At 38.6% G+C, this 23,493-nt stretch overlaps 1 protein-coding gene across 1 annotated transcript in view; it reads left to right on the plus strand.

Moving 5' to 3' along the window:
- Nucleotides 1-797: 797 nt before the first annotated feature.
- LOC136843761 (uncharacterized) overlaps nt 798-23,493 on the plus strand; it is a 37,344-nt gene continuing 14,648 nt past the window's right edge. The window contains exons 1-3 of the mRNA XM_067112426.1: nt 798-2,395; nt 3,117-3,330; nt 11,139-11,400. Of these exons, the coding sequence (XP_066968527.1) occupies nt 1,229-2,395; nt 3,117-3,330; nt 11,139-11,400 (1,643 nt within the window). The 5' untranslated portion in view covers nt 798-1,228. The remainder of the gene's footprint in view (nt 2,396-3,116; nt 3,331-11,138; nt 11,401-23,493) is intronic.

The raw sequence follows: 23,493 nt of genomic DNA on the forward strand, positions 1-23,493 counted from the left end.
TTCAAATGAAGGATTAAGTGATTGTTTACAAAGTTCGAGAAGAGATTTATCAAAAAAGAGCTCAATGGTATTGGAAACTGATTTCCTTGTACTGGCGAGTTTTTATATAGGGTCTTTAACTCAATTGGTATGGCAGTTGACTCGGTTAACAACAAGGAATTTTAATCTCATTATGTACGAGATTTTTTTCTCGCCACTCTTAACAGTCGAGACCGCTAACATACCATACCCGTTAACCAATTAAAAGGCAACATAATGTCAGTCTGCAGTTATTGGGATAATCTCTTCAGCTTCTAAATGAAATGACAGCGCATATACATACGCTCCGTCGACGGTAGTACAACCATCACCTGAGCAACTCCCGCGCTCGCCACACTGGCGCTGACTTTTCTAAAACTTCTCATTTGTTTCGTTCTTTCTCATACCGATTCGCCCTTCGCGGCCCAAATCCTTCTAACGTTAAGCTTTTACGCACTATGAATGAACTTATTATGACATGGGGGGGATAGTGAGTGGGAGTGTCAGTGTGAATTAAAATGAAGAAATAGAAATGTCGTGTTAAAGACAGATGTTAATGAAAGATTTTAGAGTTCGAGTGATTGCCGGTTTTTCGTTCATGCTACGGCATGATGCATAAGTCACGTGCAAGCAGTGATTTTTCAAATATCGTATCCCATGCTGTTCCTACTCTGTTTTCTGACCTGATATCTATAATTTGCGTCATTAACTTAAAACCTATTCCAATGAGACGCTCACTTGAATCTAAGTAAATGGAGAGTAAAGAGGAAGCAAGACTTGCGCACTGTGCTTCTGTGGCTTTGATGGGGAATGGCGGACCATCAACTGCGCATGCTCGTCGCGCCTATAACGAAATGGAGCGCTGAGTAACATTCGCTAGTCTTCGATCTGTCCTCCAATCAGCAAGCGGCTTTCAAATCGGAATCGCGCACGGGGACCTGCGAATAACACAACGGACGACAGTAAAGCCAGTCTCCTTGTACCTTCCTTTGTTGATAGCTGATAAGTTCCTAAAAAACCATTAATGAGTTACTATTATTTTTCATATTTGTGATGCGATGTTTTTCGGTGTACGTATCTTCTCAACAACAACCACGACGTGCTCATCAATCGATTAGCAACGACGAGGACGCTTACATTACTACTACATTGATATCGTAGTGAGAGATAACTTATCTTACCACTTGTAACTAAAGCACACTCGAGTACTATGTCAGGTAGCGGCAAAAGTGTCACCGGTGAGGTCAAGGTCAGTGCCAGTGTTAAAATCAAGAGAAATAACATGGATGATGATGATGATGTATCCGCATTCGAGCTCATGACAGACGAGATAAAGATAGAAGAAGAAAATGACCCGCTAGATTCAAGCAAAGCTTTAGAGCAGAAAGATGTCGACGAGGAAACAGCTGCTGCACCTGTTAATACTACGGACGTTGCTCAGCAGCTGCGGCATCAGACTGATAACGACGATCCTTCGCCACCGGACGATGAACAGATGAATGTGGATGTGGAAGAGATGGACGAGACGACCCAAGAAGCCGAAGTATTAGGCACTGAAAAGGACAGTGATGTAGACGACCCCGCTGGGCAGACCACTCTCAGAATAGCTCAAGTTTACAGCGTAGCGCAGCAAGAAAACGAAGAGAAACGCGATGACGAGAAACAAACAAGAGAAGTGAAAGCCGATAGCCATCAAGTCCCGGGTAAAAAGTCTGAACCCAAAGCTGAAGTTCAGACTTCCAAGACTGATGAGACCAAGAAAAACGCGAGGGAAGAGAAACTGTTGAAGCCAAAAACAACCATGGCTACCCTAGCGAAGGTGCCCTCTCTGACTGGCGGGGTAGGAGGGGTTCGCTTACTTAGCGGGAATGTAAGGGGGACGAACATGCCTCTCCTTGTGAGTATGACCGCCGGCAGCGCGGGTATCCCTCTCTTCCCGGCTGGTTTGCCACCTGGTCGCTACGTTATTTTGCCCGGGACGTCTGCCACCACAAAGACAACCTGCGCAACCGTCAATACCACCTCGGCGAGTATGGCTCCGCGCCTGGCGACTGGGGTCTCTCCTCCTGCGGCAGCAACGGCAGCAGCTGCTGCCGTCGTTGGCCGGGCAACCTCTGTTGCTGCTGGTGCTGCTGCCGCCCCCGCCGTAGCAACTGCCGTGGCTGTGAGAAGCCTCACCCCGACCCTCCAGGCCCCCCCACGCCAACACACACGCGACAGAGGCAGAAGGAAGTCTTACACAACAGGCGAGAAATTGGCCATGATCGAGGCAGTTGAGGCGGGTCAGAGGAAGAGCACAGTGGCCGATCGCTTTGGCGTTGCGCCCTCCACTCTTGCCTGCATACTCCTTCAAAAGCATAAAATTAGAGCTGAACAGGTAATAGGCCGATATTTTATTAAACCTGAAATAAAACATGGTTAGTTTTGATTATTTTTTAAATCACGAGTTTATGGTTCACTTGACTTCGTGGATGAAGTTCAAACTATCCTCCTCATCATCGTGAAATGAGTTAAAATTTTACCCTTTCTAAAAGTTGTTAGCAGAAAATATAATTCTCGTTCCCACACTCAGGAAAAATTCACAGTAATATAAACTGGCATAAGAACTATATTAAAGTGATTTTTGCTACCTGTTGATCGTGAAAGCTTTATTTTTAACAAATTTATCTCAAAGCTTTTCAGTGTGAATTTTACCTATATATATATATATATATATATATATATATATATATATATATATATATATATATATATATATATATATATATAATATATATATACATACATATATATATATATATATATTCATATATATATATATATATATATATATATATATATATATACATATACATATATATATATATATATATATATATATATATATATATATATATATATATATATATATATGTGTGTGTGTGTGTGTAGTGTATACGTTCTTTGTTCTTCAAAATGTACTGTAGTTTATAATTAATGTTCATAATATAAACAAACATTGCGAAACTACACATATTCCGTAAGACCTTTTCGTATATTTGAGTGGCCATATAAAAATAGATTACCTTTCATACTTCAGTCTATTTCTGCTCTCGCAGGACAACCTCACCCGGCGTCGCTTCCGCCACGTCAAGTATGCGGGAGAGGAAGGAGGGAGGCGAGTTGGCACCACCGGCCGGGCCCCCACGAGCGTCACCCCCACCCTCCAGTCCCTGGCCCCCTCACAGGACCAGCCCTTCACCCACTTCTTGGCCTCACTCACTGGCCCTACGCCCGCCGTTATTGACACCCAACCTGAGGAAATTATTACCGGTATGTTTGTCAATCTCAGGCGCTCGTTACCTGAAAGGGTTGCTGCTTTTCCATGGCCAAGCCCCCTCACCCTCCTGTTCGGGTCTGGGCAAGAATTTGGAATAAGGTTTCCGTTTCGTTGCCTTACGTTTTTAAAAATAAAACTTGTTCGAAAATTACATCGGGTCTTATGAAGGAGTACAAGGTCAGGTTTTGTCCCATTTTTGCGTAAATCATATTTTTTTGACCAAGTAAATTTAGTTCTGTGGGACCACTCCCCTAAGGCTGGCTAGCTTAAAGTTATCATTTCATTGAGTGACTTCAGTTTAAGGATGTTATATCTATTATTTCACTAAATATCAGTGAGTTTAAGAACTCGATTCCAGCTCCCTGAATTCACAAATGCATTTATAGACCGTGTTATATTCACTGAGCGTGACTCTCGTTATCCTGGTTAATCCCACTTTCACTAATTGTGCCCATGAAACGTATGTTGGTTACCCAGATCACAAATCCACATCACTCACGTTGTCCATGTGAAAAACAAAGGAGCACATTCTGGTGGTCTGCCCCAGATATTTTAACCAAAGAGAATGATATTTTCAGGGTAAATCCTTGTCTGATATTTTGGGAGATGAAGCAGATATTTCTGCTATCATCTCTTTTTTTTTTTTTTTGTGTTAAAATTTTTAACGATATTTAATTTATTTAATATATTTATTACATCACGTAGAATTTTAATGACATTAAATTTATGTATATATACATCATTCATTAAACTTCATGCCCTTATTTATTGGTCACATCACTTCATTTTATTTATTAATCATTTCCTTCATGAATTCATAACTTTAACATAATTTATTTTCTCTCCATTACGGCGCTGAATAGCCTTCTTTGCCCCAGTACCTGGGCTTTTGCCCTAAATATCATACATCCATCCAAATGAAGTTTACTCAACGCACTCATTTCGCCCATTACCCACATTGCATTCATTATATACGTTTCACACAACAGATTTACAAAATGACATTAAGCTTATCACTGCTTTTATACCCAATAAACACATTGCACCAGGCTAACACACGACCCTTATTTTAACAAATTACTCCCATAACCTACGATCCAGTCATAATCAACACTGCACCTTTTCTCCGTAGGGGATTAGTGCCGTCAGTGCGCCTCACGCCCTCTCGTTCCTTTTACTGCACATCCATTCATATTCTCTTCCGTCTTCCTATCCTCTCTCTCCCAACAATTGTTTCATAGTGCAACTGGGGTGTTTTCCCCCGTTACACCCTTCAAAGCTTCTTATCTGAATTCCCCTTTCAGTGCTGAATGACCTCATAGGTCCCAGCACTTGGCCTTCGACCTAAATTCTATGTTCCATTCTATTCCTTTTAAACTAAACAAACTATCCCCATTGCCTACTATAGTGTCGACACAGATTGGCCACAGCAAAAGCTTAATGCTCTCCCGTTCCTTTATATGACAGTGTTAGGATAGTTTGAGCGAAGAAAGACCTTAACAGGTAACGGCAATACTTTGTGCTTTCCAGAAATGTATGCGTCCATTGCTTATTGTTCCATAGCCTGTTGGTTGGTGTAATTAGTAACATCCTCACCTGCCAAGAAGAGTAACCAAACCAATTTATACATATATTATATATATGATATGTATGATATATAATATATATATATATATATATATATATATATATATATATATATATATATATAATATATTACAGTATATATAGATGTATATATATGTATATATATGTATATATATATATATATATATATATATATATATATATATATATATATATATATATATAGAGAGAGAGAGAGAGAGAGAGAGAGAGAGAATATACTGGTCACTTTTACCGGATACGTTTGTGTTTGTAACCACAATACCCCCTTAACTTTTCGATTTCTTCGCAGTTTTGGGATACGCTTGTCCCTACAAAGCCTCAAGATACACATGAAGAAATTCTGATGTCCGTAGCAGGACAAGCGCATCCAAAAAGTGTGAAGAAATCAGGAAGTTAAGAAGGCATTGTGGTTCTTACGAAATTTATATATATATATATATATATATATATATATATATATATATATATATATATATATATATATATATATATAAACATACATTTATGTATATAAATATATATATAATTATATATATTTATATATATATAAATATATATATAATTATATTCGTATATTTATGCATATATATATTGTGTACATATATAATTAAAAAGTCTCGACCTGAAAATTTGTAAAAAAAAATAAATAAATAAATAAACCCTAGTGCTCAGTGAATAAGGAATCTCCGCGCAGAATCAAGCATAAGGAACCACGAATTAATGTTATTCAGACTACTGCTGGTTTTCAATAACAAGATAACGAGTAGAAGAAAACACCTATCAAGTCGTCTTGACATGCAACACATAATCTCAGCAGTACTGGTGGCTAATCTGGATATGATTAGGGTTCATCTTCTGAAGGATAATAACAATAATAATACCTTTATTTATCAATTTGTTAATTTATTTTTCATTTTTAATAAGTGATCTCATCTTTCTGTATTGCTTATTACTTTCTGTTACTTATTTCAGATGAACACCAGATTGTTTGGAAGCTGGAATTTAAAGTCAATGGCCCCTGTGGTTTTGTTCCATATAAATAGGGTTCATCTTTTGAATAATAATAGTAATAATATCTATTTATTTATTAATTTGTTTATTTATTTTTCTTTTTTAATGACTGATCTCTTCCTGTATTTCCTATTACCTTCTATTACTTTTTTCAAATGAACACTATATTCTTTGGAAGTTTAAATTTCAAGCCAAAGGTCCCAGTGGGCTTGTTTCTTATGAATAAGGTTCATCTTCTGAATAATGATAGTAATAATATTTATTTATTTATTGTGTTCTTTTATTTTTATTTTTGATAACAACTCTTCTTCCTGTATTTCCTATCACCATATTCTCTGGAAGCTTGAATTCCAAGTCAACGGCCCGTTTGGCCTTCTTTCATATGAATAGGGTTCACCAGAATGATAGTTATAAAATCCATTCATTTATTAATTTGTTCGTTTATTTTTTTAATAGCTGATCTCTTCTTTCCGTATTACATATTACCTTCTGTTCCTCCTTTCAAATAAACACCATATTCTTTGGAAGATTGAATTTCAAGTCAATGGCTCCAGTGAGCTTCCTCCACATGAATAGGGTTCATCTTCCGAATAATATAATAATAATAATAATAATTATAATAATAATAATAAATCGAGGGCTTTGATGAACACCTGGCTCGTCCTTTTGAAAATGCCTGAAGTATATTCAAGCCTTGTGTATAATAGGCATATTATTTTTAATAATGCACTCCATGAATTCTTTGACAGTTTTTTCCTGTTAAGCCTAACGAGCAGTATTTGATTAAATTTTTACTGCATACAGTATCTTATGCTTATCTTTACTGGAGGCCAAATAGTTTTATATACACCTATGTATGTGTAATATATATAGTATATGTTTGTATATGTATATGTAATATATATATATATATATATATATATATATATATATATATATATATATATATATATATATATATATATATAATATCTGTCTCACATCAGGATCGAACCCAAGTCTTTCATTTGAAAGGCAGTCTGCCTAAGGCTTTACCTGGGCAGGCTAACTGCCTTGCATACCAGTGTGTTTTCATCCAACTTCCCGACTCGGCAGTAACCCGATTGACAGCCTTTCATTCGAATTATCCCTTCAGAGTGAATATGATAGAAATCATAAATACTCAATCCTTGCCTTTCAATTAAAAGACCCAGGTTCGATCCTGAGTCAGAAATTTATTTCTGTTCCACACGTGATTGTGTGTTGATTATTTCTATCATATTTACTCTGAAGGGATAATTCGAATGAAATGCTGTCAATTGGGTCACTGCTGAGTCGGGAAGTTGGGGAAAACACGCTGGTATGCGAAACAGTTAGGCTGCCCAGGTAAAGCCTTGGATACAGTGGTACTTAGGTTCCAGTTTCTTTTGTGATTGGTTTGGCTTCTGTTCGATCCTGATATGAGTCAGAAATTTATTTCTGTCCCACACGTGATTGTGTTGATTATTTCTAATATATATATATATATATATATATATATATATATATATATATATATATATATATATATATATATATATATATGAAATTTTTATCACACCGTGATTTATATACAATCATGAAGCTACAAATGTCGTTTAATATCAAATTCACGCTACCTAGAGTATCTCCGATGGAGAATTATCACCGTTGATTTATATAAGTGATAAATGAATAGGTACCACTGGGGCGACCCTTGACATGGACCCATTCAACGACTCCAGTAGACGTTACCACCGCGCCTCTCTTGATGGCGCGGTGGTAACGTCTACTGGAGTCGTTGAATGGGTCCATGTCAAGGGTGCATCCCAGTGGTACCTGTTCATTTATCACTTATATAAATTCCGGTGGTAACGTCTACTGGAGTCGTTGAATGGGTCCACTTCAAGGGTTCGCGTCCCAGTGGTACCTGTTCATTTATCACTTATATAAATTCCCCTTCGGTGATAATTCTCCATCGGAGATACTCTCGAGTAGCGTGAATTTGATATTAAACGACATTTGTAGCTTCATGATTTATATATATTATATATATATATATATATATATATATATATATATATATATATATATATATATATATATATATATATATACATACATCTATATATATATATACACACATATAGTATATTATAATATAAATGAAACTATGGCATGCAAGACCTAAGCCTTTATACTTTGGAATATCCAAGCAAACTGCATTTAGAGGAACAAAAGATTACAAAGAACACCCAGTTGTACGCACAAAGAAGATTAAAGAGGGTATGTAACCGTCTTAGCATCACTTCAGGCAAGGAGCAGCTTCTTAAGACCTACTCGGGAACTGAATAAAGGAGAAGCAAAGGATACTACCAAGGATAATTCCCCGTAGGGGGGTATTACCGTCAGTGCACCTCTCGTGGTGTACTATAGGCATTACGTAAAGTTTTTGCAGCGTGGCTCCGACCCCCAGCTGCAACCTCTCATTCCTTTTACTGTACCCTCGTTCATACCTTTCTTCCATTTGACTGTTCACCCTCTCTGACAATTGTTTCATAGTGCAACTCGAGGTTGTCCTCCTGTTACATCTTTCAAACCTACCTACTCTCAATTTCTCTTTCAGCGCCGAATGATCTCTTAGGTCTCAGCGCTTGGCCATTGGTCTAAATTTCATATCCCAAACCCAAGGAAATCTGAGATTCGTCGTTTCACTTTGAAATCCTTCGAACATCTTGTGCAGAATGGGGTCAAGAGTGTATAGTCCTGAGCTTAGATTAACAATATTATTATTTTTCCTTTGTTAGCTGCATTAAAGGAATCCTGTAAACAGGATTTTAACGTTTTATTATACCACTGCGGGACCAGTCAATCTTATGTGATTTTTGGTTTTAGGTGCGCAAAAAATGCATTATTCTTTTGACCAGTTCTAACTGAATGTTTATGTTGATTTGCTCTTGACATTTGATTCCTTACATATCTGACCCAAAGTATGAGTTGGATAACACAAGTCCCCACCTATTCTAATGCTCTGTAGTTTATTATCCAATTACGGTATGAAATGTCTGCGGACAACATGATTTCCAGTGAAACAATATGTACGAGTTTACACTAAAAATTACAACTGGTAATAATGTCTAAAAAGGGCAAGCAACCATCTTTTTGTATTCCAAGCTGGAATGTGATAGACGGTACTTATTCACTCAGTGTCCCCAAGAGATTTAAATCCATGTGCATAGGTGTAATAGCTAAAATATCATCTTCATACCAAAACCATGATGCAGATATTCGGATTATCTTGGGAATAAAATTAAAAACTCCATATATAAATTTGGGAGAGCTGGTGATAGACGATTACCAATAGCCATACGAAACGATTATTTAAAGATTTTACATCAGAAATAGCCCTACAGTCAGCTAGTGCACCACAGGATTGATTGGTCCCGATGCATCCTAACAAGATTTAAGGATTATTGTTTAAATAAATCTTATAGAATCTGTATTAGTACAACTAACAAATGAAAATTAAACTGATTTAAGCCCAGATCCGCAAGGTCTAGAGAGGTCCGCACAATCTCGACCCCATTCTGCACAAGACGTTCGAGGCAGTTTTAAAATTGAAACTAATGAATCTCGGTAAGCCTCGTTAATGTCACTGACCTCTGCTTGTTTCGTCAAGTACCTGAGTAATCCTGGACAGGTGTTCCTTGCGAAAGGAGCACCTGCCTCAAATGTAATGGAGTTCCTCGTTGGAGAGTCGGTAGAGTTCTCTGCTAGGCCCGGGTTCGAGTCTCGGCCGGCCAATGGAGAATTAGAGGAATTGATTTCTGGTGATAGAAATTCATTTCTCGGTATAATGTGGTTCGGATTCCACAATAAGCTGTAGGTCCCGTTGCTAAGTAACCAGTTGGTTCTTAGCCACGTAAAATAAGTCTAATCCTTCGGGCCAGCCCTAGGAGAGCTGTTAATCAGCTCAGTGGTCTGGTTAAACTAAGGTATACTTAACTTCAAATGTAATGGCATTCCTAAAGGTTCTTTGCAGGGTCCCTTCGGCCCTTAGCTTAAACCCCTTTCATTCCTTTTACTCTACCTCCGTTTATAATCTCTTTCTTCCATCTGACTTTCCGCCCTCTCCTAACAATTGTTTCATAGTGCAACTACGAGGTTTTCTTCCTGTTACACCTTTCAGACCTTCTTTTCTCTCAATTTCAGTTTCTGCGCTGAATGACCTCATAGGTCCCAGAGCTTGGCCTTTGACCTAAATTCTATATTCCATTCCATTCCATCAACTATATATTTGCTACAGTAATGATATATTTAATTTATTCGCCTAGTTTAGTAGTAAAGGCCGTAAAATATATTTTATTTGTCATAACAGCGTTGGACATACCTTTGGATATAAAGATCCCTCGTTTGAACTGTGAGGTCCTCATGCGACGAGAAGAGTCGTGGTCGATTATGAATCGGTGGTGAGCCTCTCATGCCCACTTCGCAGGCAGACAGAATTCCTCTCTCTCTCTCTCTCTCTCTCTCTCTCTCTCTCTCTCTCTCTCTAGGAACCCCTTAGATTTATGATACGTTACTGTATTGTCAAATTTATCTTTAGAATCAGCATTTCAGTGCATCGAGTACTTCCGAAAAATGGCCCCCCTACATTTGGGTGTTTGTGGCTCTACAGTTTCGCAGTATCTAGATTTAGTTGGTGTACTGATATACTCACAACTGTAGGCATCAGGCCTTTACTGTTATATTTTTTTATGTATAATTTATTTACCTGCCTGTTCCGTGCATCATTTTATTAACAATCTTCTGTAACATTTGGTGAATGTGAATGTGAAGGGTTATTCCAAAGTGAGATTAGCCTGACTTACATTCATTATCAGATCAGAGATCTGTTACTGAAGATGTTATCGGATTTTAAAAAAAAATTTCAGAAAATGGTTTGACTGAAACATATCATTTTCGCTCTCAGTACTCAAGTGGTCAGTGCTATTTTTATAGTCTCTTCCTCTCGTGCTTTGCAATAAGTCCTTGGGTATTGATAGTAAAAATGTATTTATTTTTTATTTTATTTTTTTTTTTTTTGGTCAATGCCGTTGTCAGAAAGCATAGCTTCATTCACTGGGTTAACGGAATAATGAATGATTTTCTCTACTTCGGACAGTGCCCGACCTGATGGAGCGCATCGAAGGAGGTACGGGGAGCGAAGAAGTATCCAGCGGAGAAGGGGCAGACGGCAGCGCAGGCGAAGCCGAAGAAGATAACGCCGAGAGCGGCGTGGTGGAAGGGAGTGGTCCATCGTCCATGGACATAGAGTACCAGCAGGGGAGCGCCTCCCCCCACGACAAGCCGTCATCGTCTTCCTCCGGCGTGTTCGCGAGACGCCGTCATCCCTCGGCGCCCCAGGCACAGCAGGATGATGGTGAGTACCAGGTCGCCTCTCTCCTTGCGTGGTCTGCTGAGACATACCGGTATTGTACGCACCTTGTCTCGTTTTACCATCACCCGTGAAATCTAGTCATAAAGAAGTCCTCTCTCAGGACTATCATCCAGTTCTTCATATCTCGTTTATCCTAAAAACTTACTTTTGTTGACATTCATCCTTGACTCTCCTCAACGAAAACTCGCCAGCTTCTACGGCGCCAATCAGCGCTATAAGCTCTATCGTCTGCAGTTGCGAGTCATTCGCGACTCCTTCACTTATCCCTCAATCTTAGGACTTGATGTGTTTTTCCCGTGACATCTCTCATCATCTCGTATGAATACTGGCTGTTGCAGTTACGGTGGTCCCTTGTCTGATGCCTGCTATCACACCAAACTGGATATTCCTGTGAATACTGGTGCACAAACAATGCTTTTATCATAAGGATTGATGCACACTGGCAGTCTCCTGCCGAGTCGCCATGATTGGATACACTCTATATTAGTATCCCTAGCATTTTTACCGTACTTTGTATGTCCTTGTTACCTTGATCATTTTACGAAAGGGATGATTATTTTTCTCACCCAGTCAGCTCCTGATGATTCCTAATTCATGCTTTCGTTGTCCTCCTTGCATCTTCGTTATCTCCAAAGCGGTTCTCATATTTGCTTCAATACATTTGGTTTTCACATATATAATTCATTTGTGGCATTCGACAGCCTTGAAAAGTAAAAACATAAATGCATTCATCGGATATGCTGCTGATTAGACGAGTAAACCTAAAATGGTTTTAAAAGTTTGCTGTTGCGTCTTGGTGAAGGCGCGTTTGATGTTGCACAGAAGTCCAGCAAAGTAGTTCATTCAATTCAATATCTGCGTTCCACAGGCTCTGTCATGGGGCTGCATGGAACTAGAATAATCCCTTAGGGTTCTTTTTTATTTAAATATATGCAAATACTGTTATTTTGAAGTTGGTCAGGCTCGTCTGATTGACTAAACTCACGGACTTGATTTTTTTTTATTTTTAAGTTCTTGATGGCATCTAAGATGTACTGTATGAATACGGTCGAACTTTGATGACAAAAACCCGTAGAGTTCATTACGCTCGAACCCTTCCTAGAAATATTCAAGGCAAATTTATTACCTGTCATCAAAATTGCATTTTTCAGCAGATGCGAGGTCGCGTTACAGTGACTTTTATATATATAAGGTAAATAAATACTGTCACGATTAGACTGTAAAGATCAGGATTTTCAAGTTTGATGTTCCTTGCTTTGGCGTTGGGAAAATGCAATTCGGAATTTTCACGACGTTATCCTTTGTCAGAAAAAACAACTGTAATTTCCCTCTATTTTTCTTGTTTTATTTGGAGTTTGTGATTGATTGCAGCACACACATATATATATATTTATGTATGTATATATATATATATATATATATATATATATATATATATATATATATATATATATACTATATATATATATACGTATATATATACATATTTATACATATATGTTTATACATATATATATAGTGTATATATATGTATATATATATATATATATATATATATATATAATACTGTATGTGAACACTGTAGTCCTACTCGTGTGCCCTGTAGTATTTGTATGAACACAATGGTAAAAAAAAAATTATTTCCTAAACAAGGAGGTTTCACTGAAAGGAAGATAGCGCAGTATCATCAATCCTTATCTAATTCTGGATCGAGGATGAGGCTGTCTTGGCAAATTTGCTTTTCGGATTCTATATTAACTTTTAGTCTTTGTGCAAATAAATGTTTGGTTTCTTAAGTATCAAGACCCTTTCTTTTGAACACTTTTCTATTAAAAAAGGAGTACTTTGATGATCTTTTGACCTCTGCCAACTCTGTAGGTTTGTTTCCTATGCATATTCAGGGAACACTGCATGACGCTTTTCGAACCAATATTGTAATTCATTTTAACTTTTGGCTGAATTGGAACGTCTCGTTTACTCTCACTCTTCTGAGCTCCTGAAGTCATTTTTCTTTTTTGTTTTCTTACGATTCAGCCAATCGTGAAATCTCTCGGAATGTGTCGCATTTAATCCCTGTTCTCAGCTTAAGTCATCCACTTCATTCCAATGTTCCTACGAACAATTATCCCACAGCCACCGTGAATTTCTCGCTTGCGTCCAATTTCAAGTGTCTACAGTGTCTTTCATATTGTTTAGCCACTCTGAAATCTCCACTCTTTTCTCTACAGATTACAACAACAACAAAAAACATTTTGTATCGTAATTTTTTTTTCTTCGAGTTACTGACACCCATATCTGCTCCTTCATAACCGGCCTTATCACTGCACTTGTTGACCTACTTAGATAATCAGATATATATTTAAAACTTACCCATCACGCTTTCCCTTTTGTCATAAGTCATGAAATTAGACAAAATGCATCAGTTCTCTCTACCAGATAATGCCTCGGCATTTACAGCTGAGTATTGCAATAGCATCAGCCATCAAAATAATTAAAGAAGCCTCATTTAATAATTTTGTGAATTATAGCGACTCCTGAAGCGCTATAGAAACCATTCAAAGCTATAATCAGAAAAATAATATCGTACAACAAATTAAGTTTTGACTCATAAATTGTATAACAATGGAAAAAATATTGAAATATGTTGGATGCCTGCCCATGTAGGGATTAAAGGAAATGAAGAGGCTGATAAAGCAGCTAAAGATATATAAAAACAACCATTGTAAGTAAATGGCAAATTATATGGAATGAAGAACCTGAAAATAATAAATTAAATCAGATAAAATCCAGTGTTGGAAAATGGAGTTCGTCATATCAGAGAGAGACACACACACAAGTAATTCTGACGCGTCTTCGAATAGGCCATACTCGTTTGACACATGGACACTTAATGAACAGTCCATATGGCCCTCCTCCCGAATGCCCACATTGCAAAGTGTTGATAACAGTCAAGCATGTATTGTGTGAATGTCCAAAACATAACCTGCAGCGATTATCAAATTTTGGAAATAGATCAACGAAGGAAATTTTGTCAGAATCTACATTTTCAGTAATACCAATTTTAATGTTCATGAGGAGCTGTGATTTAATTGATAAAATATAAAAGTAAATAACAGAAATACGAAAACCGTTAGGCGTCTAATGAATTTTAAAACAACAAAATTTTAAAATTTTACTTTATTTTGAATTTTAATATACCTTTTTAGTGGGTATATGGAAACATGAGTATAAATGTATTTATTGCATGAGTGTGTTCCAGTATGAGAGTGTATGCCTTTGTGCAGTTTTTAATTTCATTTTCATTCATTCATCACCATATTGAATGACCTATTTGGTCCCAGAGCTAGGCTTCTAACCTAGACCTGTCATTTCATCCAAATCCTTCGGGCCAGCCCTGTGAGAGCTGATAGTCAGCTCAGTGGTCTGGTTAAACTGTTTTAATAATAATAATAATAATAATAATAATAATAATAATAATAATAATAATAATATCTTTTCTAAATTCTCCTGTGCTCGTGAAGCTCTCTTTTTTTTTTTTAAGGACAGAGTTATGTTTCCCCTAAGCACTTACGGAACCACCTCCTCTTGATCATACGTACTTCAAGTGGTGTGGCTTATCCTTTGCAAACAGGGGAGGTATCACAGATGAGACTGGGTTTTATATTCAGCCTACATTGAGAGCTGTGCCGGAATTGCCAACCGGCTGAAAATGTTCATACTCAGGAAACATTAGTCTGACTATTCATATTGATAACTCAAGGCCGAAACCATGGCTTTGAGCTGGCCTCTGGCTTCCAGGGGTGGGCTCGTTTTGGGGCGGGGGTAGGGAATCTGGGCATTTTATCCGGTTTGCCTCCAGTATAATTAAGGTGAGAATGATTGCTCTCGTATAATGTCCTCAGTCCTACCAAACAGGTTTGGCCCATCTTGTCCCAGACTAATTGTGTTGGCGCTGCCCGCTGGGGCTAGTGTCAAGGGGACGACGCGACGTCACACTTGTGACTCCAGAGGAGCCTAGCTCGGAATGTTAATCCCGAGATGCACTTTCGGGGCCATCGATTCGACCGCTCGGGTTTTCCAGGCGGTTGGAAAACGTTGATCCGAACCTGATTAATTTCCCCCTTCATGTTCAGCGTGTGGTAACACACAGGTGAGTGCATAAAAAACACAAAGCATTTGATTATATGGCTCAACTAGTAATACTAGTGATTATACCTACTTGTAGATGAGTGACATGAAAGGCTGGCTTAGACTTTTTTTTTTTATTTTGGGCACGGGAACATTACTTCATTAGGATTATTCACAATGGCTGCCGTAATGGAGTATTTTTTGGGAATGGAAATTTATTTAAATAAGGCTTATCATTATTTTTCAAAATTTTTTCCTGCTGTTGGGACCAAAAAAATTTTTGTTTTTAATTTCTGTATGATAATAAGAACGGTACTTGAATATGATGATTCAGCAAATACTATCACAAGTAAGTAAATCTGACTTATTGTGAATGAAGTGTTTGAAAAGAGAAATTAATATAACTCACGAATAGTACGACTTTTGAGCATAGCCTAACCCTATTTGCAGCTTAGGCTAGTTCAAACTTCATGTTTTGATGAATCGCATAATGAACACGCGGGAATTCATACCAGTAATTGTTACTTTCTTCACCAAACGCACACTTCCACCTTAAATCATATATCAGCAGGAGTTTCTGTCTGTCTGCTTTGCAATTTGCTAGCATTTCTTGAATTATCCTAACAACACTCCTAACAGGTGACATTTTTGGAGTTTTGTTTAGCCAACACACTCCAAGGTGGAGTCCAATGTTACGTCGTTCTTTGTAATGTGCTTCACCATCATTATCATCCTCAGCATCGCCTCGACCACTGTGTGACGCAAAGAGCCTCTGAAATACTGCCACTCATGTCTTTCCTGCCCTTTATCTTCAACAGATTTCATAGTTTTCGTCCTGTACTATTCTCTCAGGGGTTGTGCGAAGGACATGTCCAGGCCATCCCCAACTCCCCTTCTCTCAGAAAATAAGGAGCTCTTTCACTTTTCCTTGGAAGACTTGATATTTTCAGTTCTCCTAAAATCAATGAGAGCTTGCTGTAAAATCTTGGGGCTATAAACACGAAGGCTTTCAAACCGCTTTCCGAAATGCACCTTGGCTCTGTAACTAGTTTTGTGTCAACACCATTCGTTGGCTGTATTTTGCACAACAAATCCCCTGAATACTTTGGACATCCAGTATTGACAATTTGATGAGTCATAGCACATTTAAAACAGCATGTCTCCTAATAGTGATAGGCAGCTAGTATACCTCAGTGCAGGGGTGATCCTATACCGAGGCTCAACACCCTTTATCAATCCTGCCTCATTAGCTATTATATTTACAGATTGTGTTTCACTTTATTCATTCTTCCGCTCTGTTTAATATATTTACAGCATCCTGAGTTGTATCCACACTAATTTATTTATGCAGTAAATCACAAGTTTCTTAACAGAAAATCATCCAGATTTTTTTTTTTTTTTTCGAAGGTGACATCCAGTAACCCTACAACTTTAATGATTTGATTGCAGACATTACAGTCGTGTAACTTACGTAAGTTCCGTACCTCATCAGTAATTTGTACTAGATTATTCTTCATAATCACCTGAATGTCACGAAGGCTTCTGATTTTTTCCCCCGACCACATACAATCCGTTTAGTTTTAGTTGCTTAAATATCACCCATTCCTTAACACTGGCAAGAACATTTTTCAGTTTCTCTCCGGGTTGTTGGAGCTACATTTTGAATGAAGAATATCTTTGTCTGGTTCAGTATTTATTCTCGAAATCCTAAAACCAAGTTTTCTCAATTACTGCCTGCATAGTAGGCGATTCAGATAATTCTGACAGCTGTTCCTTATGCGTCTCACATAGACGAAATCGAATTTGCTGATGGCAGGGATTTGACCAAGGCACGAAATGACTATACAAGAATGGGCAAAGCAAGGAAGGTTTGGCACATGACGGAAAGGGTTCATTTGTAGTAACATTGGCCCTTTATCTCCATACAAATAGAAGCCTTTTAGGGTCTGGGTCGATATATAATTATGATTGAGCTTATTTAGGTGCGTCTTTCTGAATCAGTGTTCTTTTAGAACACGACTTAGGTTTCTCTTCAGGCTAAACCATTAGACGTTCCCAGCAATTTTTCTTCCCACTGTCAGAAACAAACCACTGTACGCCTATTATTTCCTACCCTTTTGAAATAGAGATTCCTCAGGTGTGTCTGATTTTTTTAAAATTTTTTTAGTTCTTTCTGACTTTAGAATGACCTCGTTATAAATGACCAAGCGTGAACAGGATAAATTGGATATACCTACAGCAATGGCGCCGATTAATGTAAACAAGTTGGAACCAGAATTCAGAGTCACTGTGAAAAGGCTTCCAATCACAGTTAGAGAAGTAATTTAGCGAAACCAGGGTATGCGAGCAGAAAATCCGCAAAACTCAAGAAGAGGTTGTCTTTTCTTTAAGTCTAGGAGGTGTTTACGCTCGTGCATGCAGAGGCGGCGGGTATAGGGAGAAGGCAATAATCTCGGAGCATTTTGCGTTGAAAATGAAGGGAAAAGTCACTCTCGGGATGAGGAAACCTGGCTCCAGAATACAAGGCGATCAGATTGCTTAGAATAAACTAAAAATAAGTAATTCAGAATTTTAGAGATATAGAAAAGTTTCTAAGGGAATAAATGTAGATACAAGTGCTTTTAATATAAATTATATATAATCTGCAAATGCTTTTGTTAATTTTAAGGAAAATGATGGCGTTATGTATTTTGTTGCCTAGGTCTCGCGGGATGTAGAATAATAGTTATAACTAACATAGTTAATGCCAATGTGATTGCCATCACATAGTTCGTTTTTTATTCACTAGTTCTTCACAGTTGTCACCATATTCTCTCTCGACTGATTTGCGTTAGTCCATGACTTTCTGACTGCGCGGGAATACAAATTGTGCATCCTCTGTCTAAGGTACATCAACGTGGACGAGGAAATGGTTTAATGTTTCAACGTTTTTCCAACTTGCAGACTGCTTGTCTACGTCACCGTATGAAACTGATGAGTGTATTAAGGTACCGTTCCAGCAGTGCTCTTCGTGGCACTTGTGTAGTGTCAGAGGGGCTGTGCCAATGAGCCTGTCACTCGGGTTAGTGCGGGGGCCTGCGGCCCGCAGGCCAGCGTGGTGCAGGCCGCAGTAACAGTTAGGGCTTTCAGTATTGATTCCTGCGCAAAACCACGAAGGACGGAATCGTGTTTTCTCCGTCGTTGTTGTGACCGTGGATTATAGTGCCCGTACTACGTGCCATTCCTTCTCCGTAAGTGAATGGTTGCGTGGCCGTGTCTGCGTATCCTGATTCCGTTTAAAAGGCAACAACATTCTGTGAGGTGGAACGTTGTCAGTCTCTGGTTGGAGTCGGTGGCATCCAGTGAAGATGGCTTAATTATGATTTGGGTAGATGATAATATGTAATAAACAGAAAATAACTTCATGGTTTAAGTTTAAAATGTGGGCGTGTAGAAAAAAATGTGGATTGGAATATTGAAATATAGCTTTGACATTAACGTAGGCGTAGTAGAAGTGTTATTTAAAGAACTTTTATCTTATGTGCGAGTATGTTTTTTTTATATATGTAAAAGCCACGTTTATTAATTATAAACCAAAAAAGCTTTCGATCAATCTTGGCATTTAACACTAAAGTTCAGTTTTCTCGCTTGACAAATACGTAAGAACCCTCATGAATGTAACTCTCAGGAAATCTAGAGAGTCAAAATCTGATTGCCGGGCAGAATTATGAGGCAAGATTTGACTGTTTCGTTTTCCTCTTAAGTTAAAAAAATGACAGCTAGTAGCAAATGGCGGGAGGAGATCGAAAGGTAAAAGCTTCTTTTATTGGATAATATTTAACCAGATTAAGAAACCTTTCGTGGTGTGAAAACTGCAGAGAAAAAAAGCTAGTTCGTGAATAATCAATCAAGAAGTCTACAAGTGACATTTTCATGACATGGTGAAACTTATTTAAGAGCAGCACATAACAGATGATTGGCTCTAGACCAACGCAGCTGACAAATCAGAAAAGGACAACTGAATTGAAAAGAAATATAAATAAATGCCATGATGTGAATAAGGATATTTACAAGAATTACGAGTGTGAAAAATGAAGTTGGAGGACTGATGACATTCTTGGGTTTTCAAATTTAATAAATAATAGTTGCCTGCCAAGCATTTTGTACATTTAATTTTTTTATAGTCAGATGTGGACTTTTTAAAGTCTTGTTTTTTCCAAAATAGCAATTGATTAGTCTTCTCGAGTGGATAACGGCATAACACTTTCCCTTTTTTATATATCACGTTATATTATTTTGTTCGCAATGAAATTTTACTACAATTTTCATCGTTATTGTAAGTTCTGAGGTTTTAATTACTTAGGCTGACTTACCTCCTAGATACGCCAAGGTCGGCTTGTCTGATTAAAAACTTAAAGAACATTTCAGCCATTAATTTTCCACTGATAAGCTACGGAGAAAGATTATTATTATAATAAAAGAAATAGAGTTGCCTCCTTGTGAAACCGACCTGACCAAGCGCTCTTAAATTTCTGGCATTATTATTGATCTTATTTGTAGGGAGAATGTCGTATTCGCTCGATTTACTAATGGCATTACATCCATGGCACAGTCCTATCTGGACCTACGCATGAGCTACTCTGGAGTGCCGGCGCCCGCGGAGACAACCACGAGGCGGCCAGTTTCATAGGAGCAAAACGACGGCAAATGAGCGCGGGTGGCTGCGGGCCGCGGGTGGTGCGTGAAGCCGCTGCGCCCTAGCAGGTTGGCGCAGTGTGGTTGCCAGCCACTTCTACCACACACAAATCCCTCCAGACTTAGCGGCCAGTCCTTACTCTAACATCATCGTTCGGTGCCGAATTTTCCCTTTTCAGCGTCAGACTATAAGCAGCTATTTCGCCATTCTTTTGAGTCAACACAGTTTATAAAAGATTGCCCTCCGCCAGGCAGAGGTAGAAGTGAGAAACGCTGGTGTAAACATTAAGTGCATACATGATATGACAGGGCGGATGGAACTACGAACGAACGGGCTTTTTAACATTAGGAATTGCAGTATGACAACGTCCTGGCTTCTGACGATTTCTCATGAGGATACGTTGTGCCGTTGCGTAGTCAAGCATGAGCGTCTTCATGCTGAAAAGTTTAGGGACGTTCGTCACCTTGATTTTGCCATCAGTAAAAAAGACCCCTTGTTAATTTCATGTTTTCGTTTCATCCGTCACGAATTAATTTAGATTGATACCGATGTACATTATCATAGGTGTGAGAAGCTGACTTTTGACAGGAGCAAAGCAAGAATAATGCAGTACGTTGTACATTCGCGGTGCATCTGGATTTATGTAATCTAGTTTTACACGTGCGTGTGATTTTTTTTTTACTTGGATGTAGCGTCGTGATTTACTCTCTCTCTCTCTCTCTCTCACACACACACACACACACACATGCACACGTTGCCTGGTACTGTAATCAAGGTCACACTGAACATTGCATTATTTTAACGTTCTCAAGAACTGGAAATAGTCAGGCTATACTGATAACTATTGTGTCAATGATAAGCAAACTTTACTTCTCCATTTATGAATAATAACAAAATTTAGCACTGAAATTACCACGGCAAACCCTTCCTGTACAAAAAATTTCCAAGCCTCAAGGTGATCACTGTTTTGTATTTAATTACACTTAAATGACATGTTTATTGTAAATGCATATTTTCCTGTTTTTATATCTGAGAATAAGTTTATTGCAATGCGAAACCACACTGAATTTTTACTCAACTGCGGATCACGTAATCTTCACCCTGTGAAAAGTGAGGTCGAGTCTAATTATTACTCATGCCTTTAAAGCTGTGAATTCGCCGTTCCGAGCAACAAACACCGGTTTTGAGAACATCACTGATGCTTGAACCTGTGCATTTCTCTCTCTCTCTCTCTCTCTCTCTCTCTCTCTCTCTCTCTCTCTCTCTCTCTCTCTCTCTTGTTTTATACAGTACGTCAGTACGTTAGTTTACACGTGTCTACGGAAAAAGTAAAAATAAAAAAATAGTAAAATATTTTGGAAGGATGGTTACTACTGGAGTGTAACAGTTCAACAAGAATGTCGGAATATGCTGGAAGAAGGTGTTGCATGTGGCTGACCTTTTTGTTATGTAAGAATGTGATTTGAGTCGAGGTGAAGATCAGTGAGGATGGACGAATGTGGTTTGATGATTTGAGTATAGGTTTACGGTAGAAAGTATAAACAGATAAATATATCTTCTCGTAAATATTGTTGTTTAGTAAAAACAGGTTTTCTTCGCCCATCCTAAGTAGTCATCAAATTCTGGTGATTAATTGTGATTTTTGTTCTGTCAATACATATATTCCAGAACGTTAAACATCCTAAACCTTGAATCGATTTTTCTTTGCTTTTTACTGTTAATGAATTGTATTAAGAGAGTCTGTGTCCTGAAAGATGAGGTTACCATTCGGTAGATGCCCGGTGTTGCCCTGTGGGTATTTGTCAGTAACTCCCCCTACCCCCTCCCCATGACCGATTAGGTCCGATTAGACTAGAACAATTTCGTTGGCGAATCTAAGGAAACCGATAACCGAAACTGACAACTGTACCTTGATAGTGAAGAGTGATCATTCTGAAACTTTATTGCTGTGGTTAACTAGTATCTGGCGCCTTTCGTCTGAAACGTAAGCATTTGATTGCAGGTTTTCAAATCAATGTGAAATCGATATTCTGGTGCGTGGGGGTAATATCTATCGTCAAATGGAAACTTGGGTCGTGATTATCGATGACTTGCAGTTAGAAAAGTGAAGACAACTCAAATAACGTCCTTTAAGCAGTTGTGACGCCCATTTGGAAACAAAAACAATCACTGGCATTGAACTGAGATCCAGTCGTGAATTGGAGGGTTCATTAGAGGCTGTATGAAAACCCGGGCGATGAAGACCTCCTCCCGCCCAAGGTCGCCGTCACACACGGCCAAGAACATCACGCCCGAGGATCGCATCTGGGAGTTCGGCTGTGTCCTCGCAGAGAGGGACGGGCGCCTCCTCTGCAGAGCTTGCAATCTCGGGCTCGACCACACCCGCAGGTCTACCATCGTCGAGCATCTCAGGTCGTACCGGTCGTTATTCTCTCTCTCTCTCTCTCTCTCTCTCTCTCTCTCTCTCTCTCTCTCTCTCTCTCCTTATCGCCATTGCAATTTCAACCTGAATCTTAGAAATAAAAAATCTGTGGTGATATATTCTTGCATTTAAGATTTTATATAAGCAATAAATGGTTACATTTGTAATTTGAAATATTACTCCAAGTCATCTTGTATAACAACAGTGTGGTGTGCTAGGGAAAAATACGCATATGAATTAGGTAATTAATTTACTCATGATAACAGCAGATAGTTACTGAGTGACGTCATTGTTTTGTAGATATCTCTGTTGTTTTGACGCCAGTAAAAAGTCACGTGAGTGGCGAGACCAGTTGTGAGGTGTAGTCAGCAATGGTTTTGATACCCTAAAATAATTCAGGTTTACAGAGGTTCTTGAAGAGTGAAGGCTGACACTCTCGAGGGCTCTGTGATAATTTGCAGTGCACAGCATGTGCAGTAACGTGGTGGATTTTATCCGTCGCTTCAATGCTCTTGTTATAGTGAGTTTTATAAAACATCGCTCCAGAGCTCTATAAAACTCCGAATATATTCAGACCATGTAACCATTGTTGATTTTGCCCTTCAGTACATTGGTCATGGTGTTAATGAAGTTAGGAAAGAGCAGGTGTGATGATAATATCTATGGTGTTGCCGAACCCAGATCCCGGAAGCACCAGCGTCTGCTGAGTAAGATCGGCCTCCTCGACTTCCAGCCCGCCTCCTCCTCCTCCTCCTCCACCTCCCCCTCCTCGGCTACTGCAGCTCCTCCTCCTCAGGCCTCCTTCGTCGCGCCGGCAGTCATTTACGTGGGTGGGTAAAACTGCTGGAGAAGAT

The sequence above is a fragment of the Macrobrachium rosenbergii genome, chromosome 12 (assembly GCF_040412425.1).
Source record: "Macrobrachium rosenbergii isolate ZJJX-2024 chromosome 12, ASM4041242v1, whole genome shotgun sequence".
In the NCBI taxonomy this organism is placed as follows: domain Eukaryota; kingdom Metazoa; phylum Arthropoda; class Malacostraca; order Decapoda; family Palaemonidae; genus Macrobrachium; species Macrobrachium rosenbergii.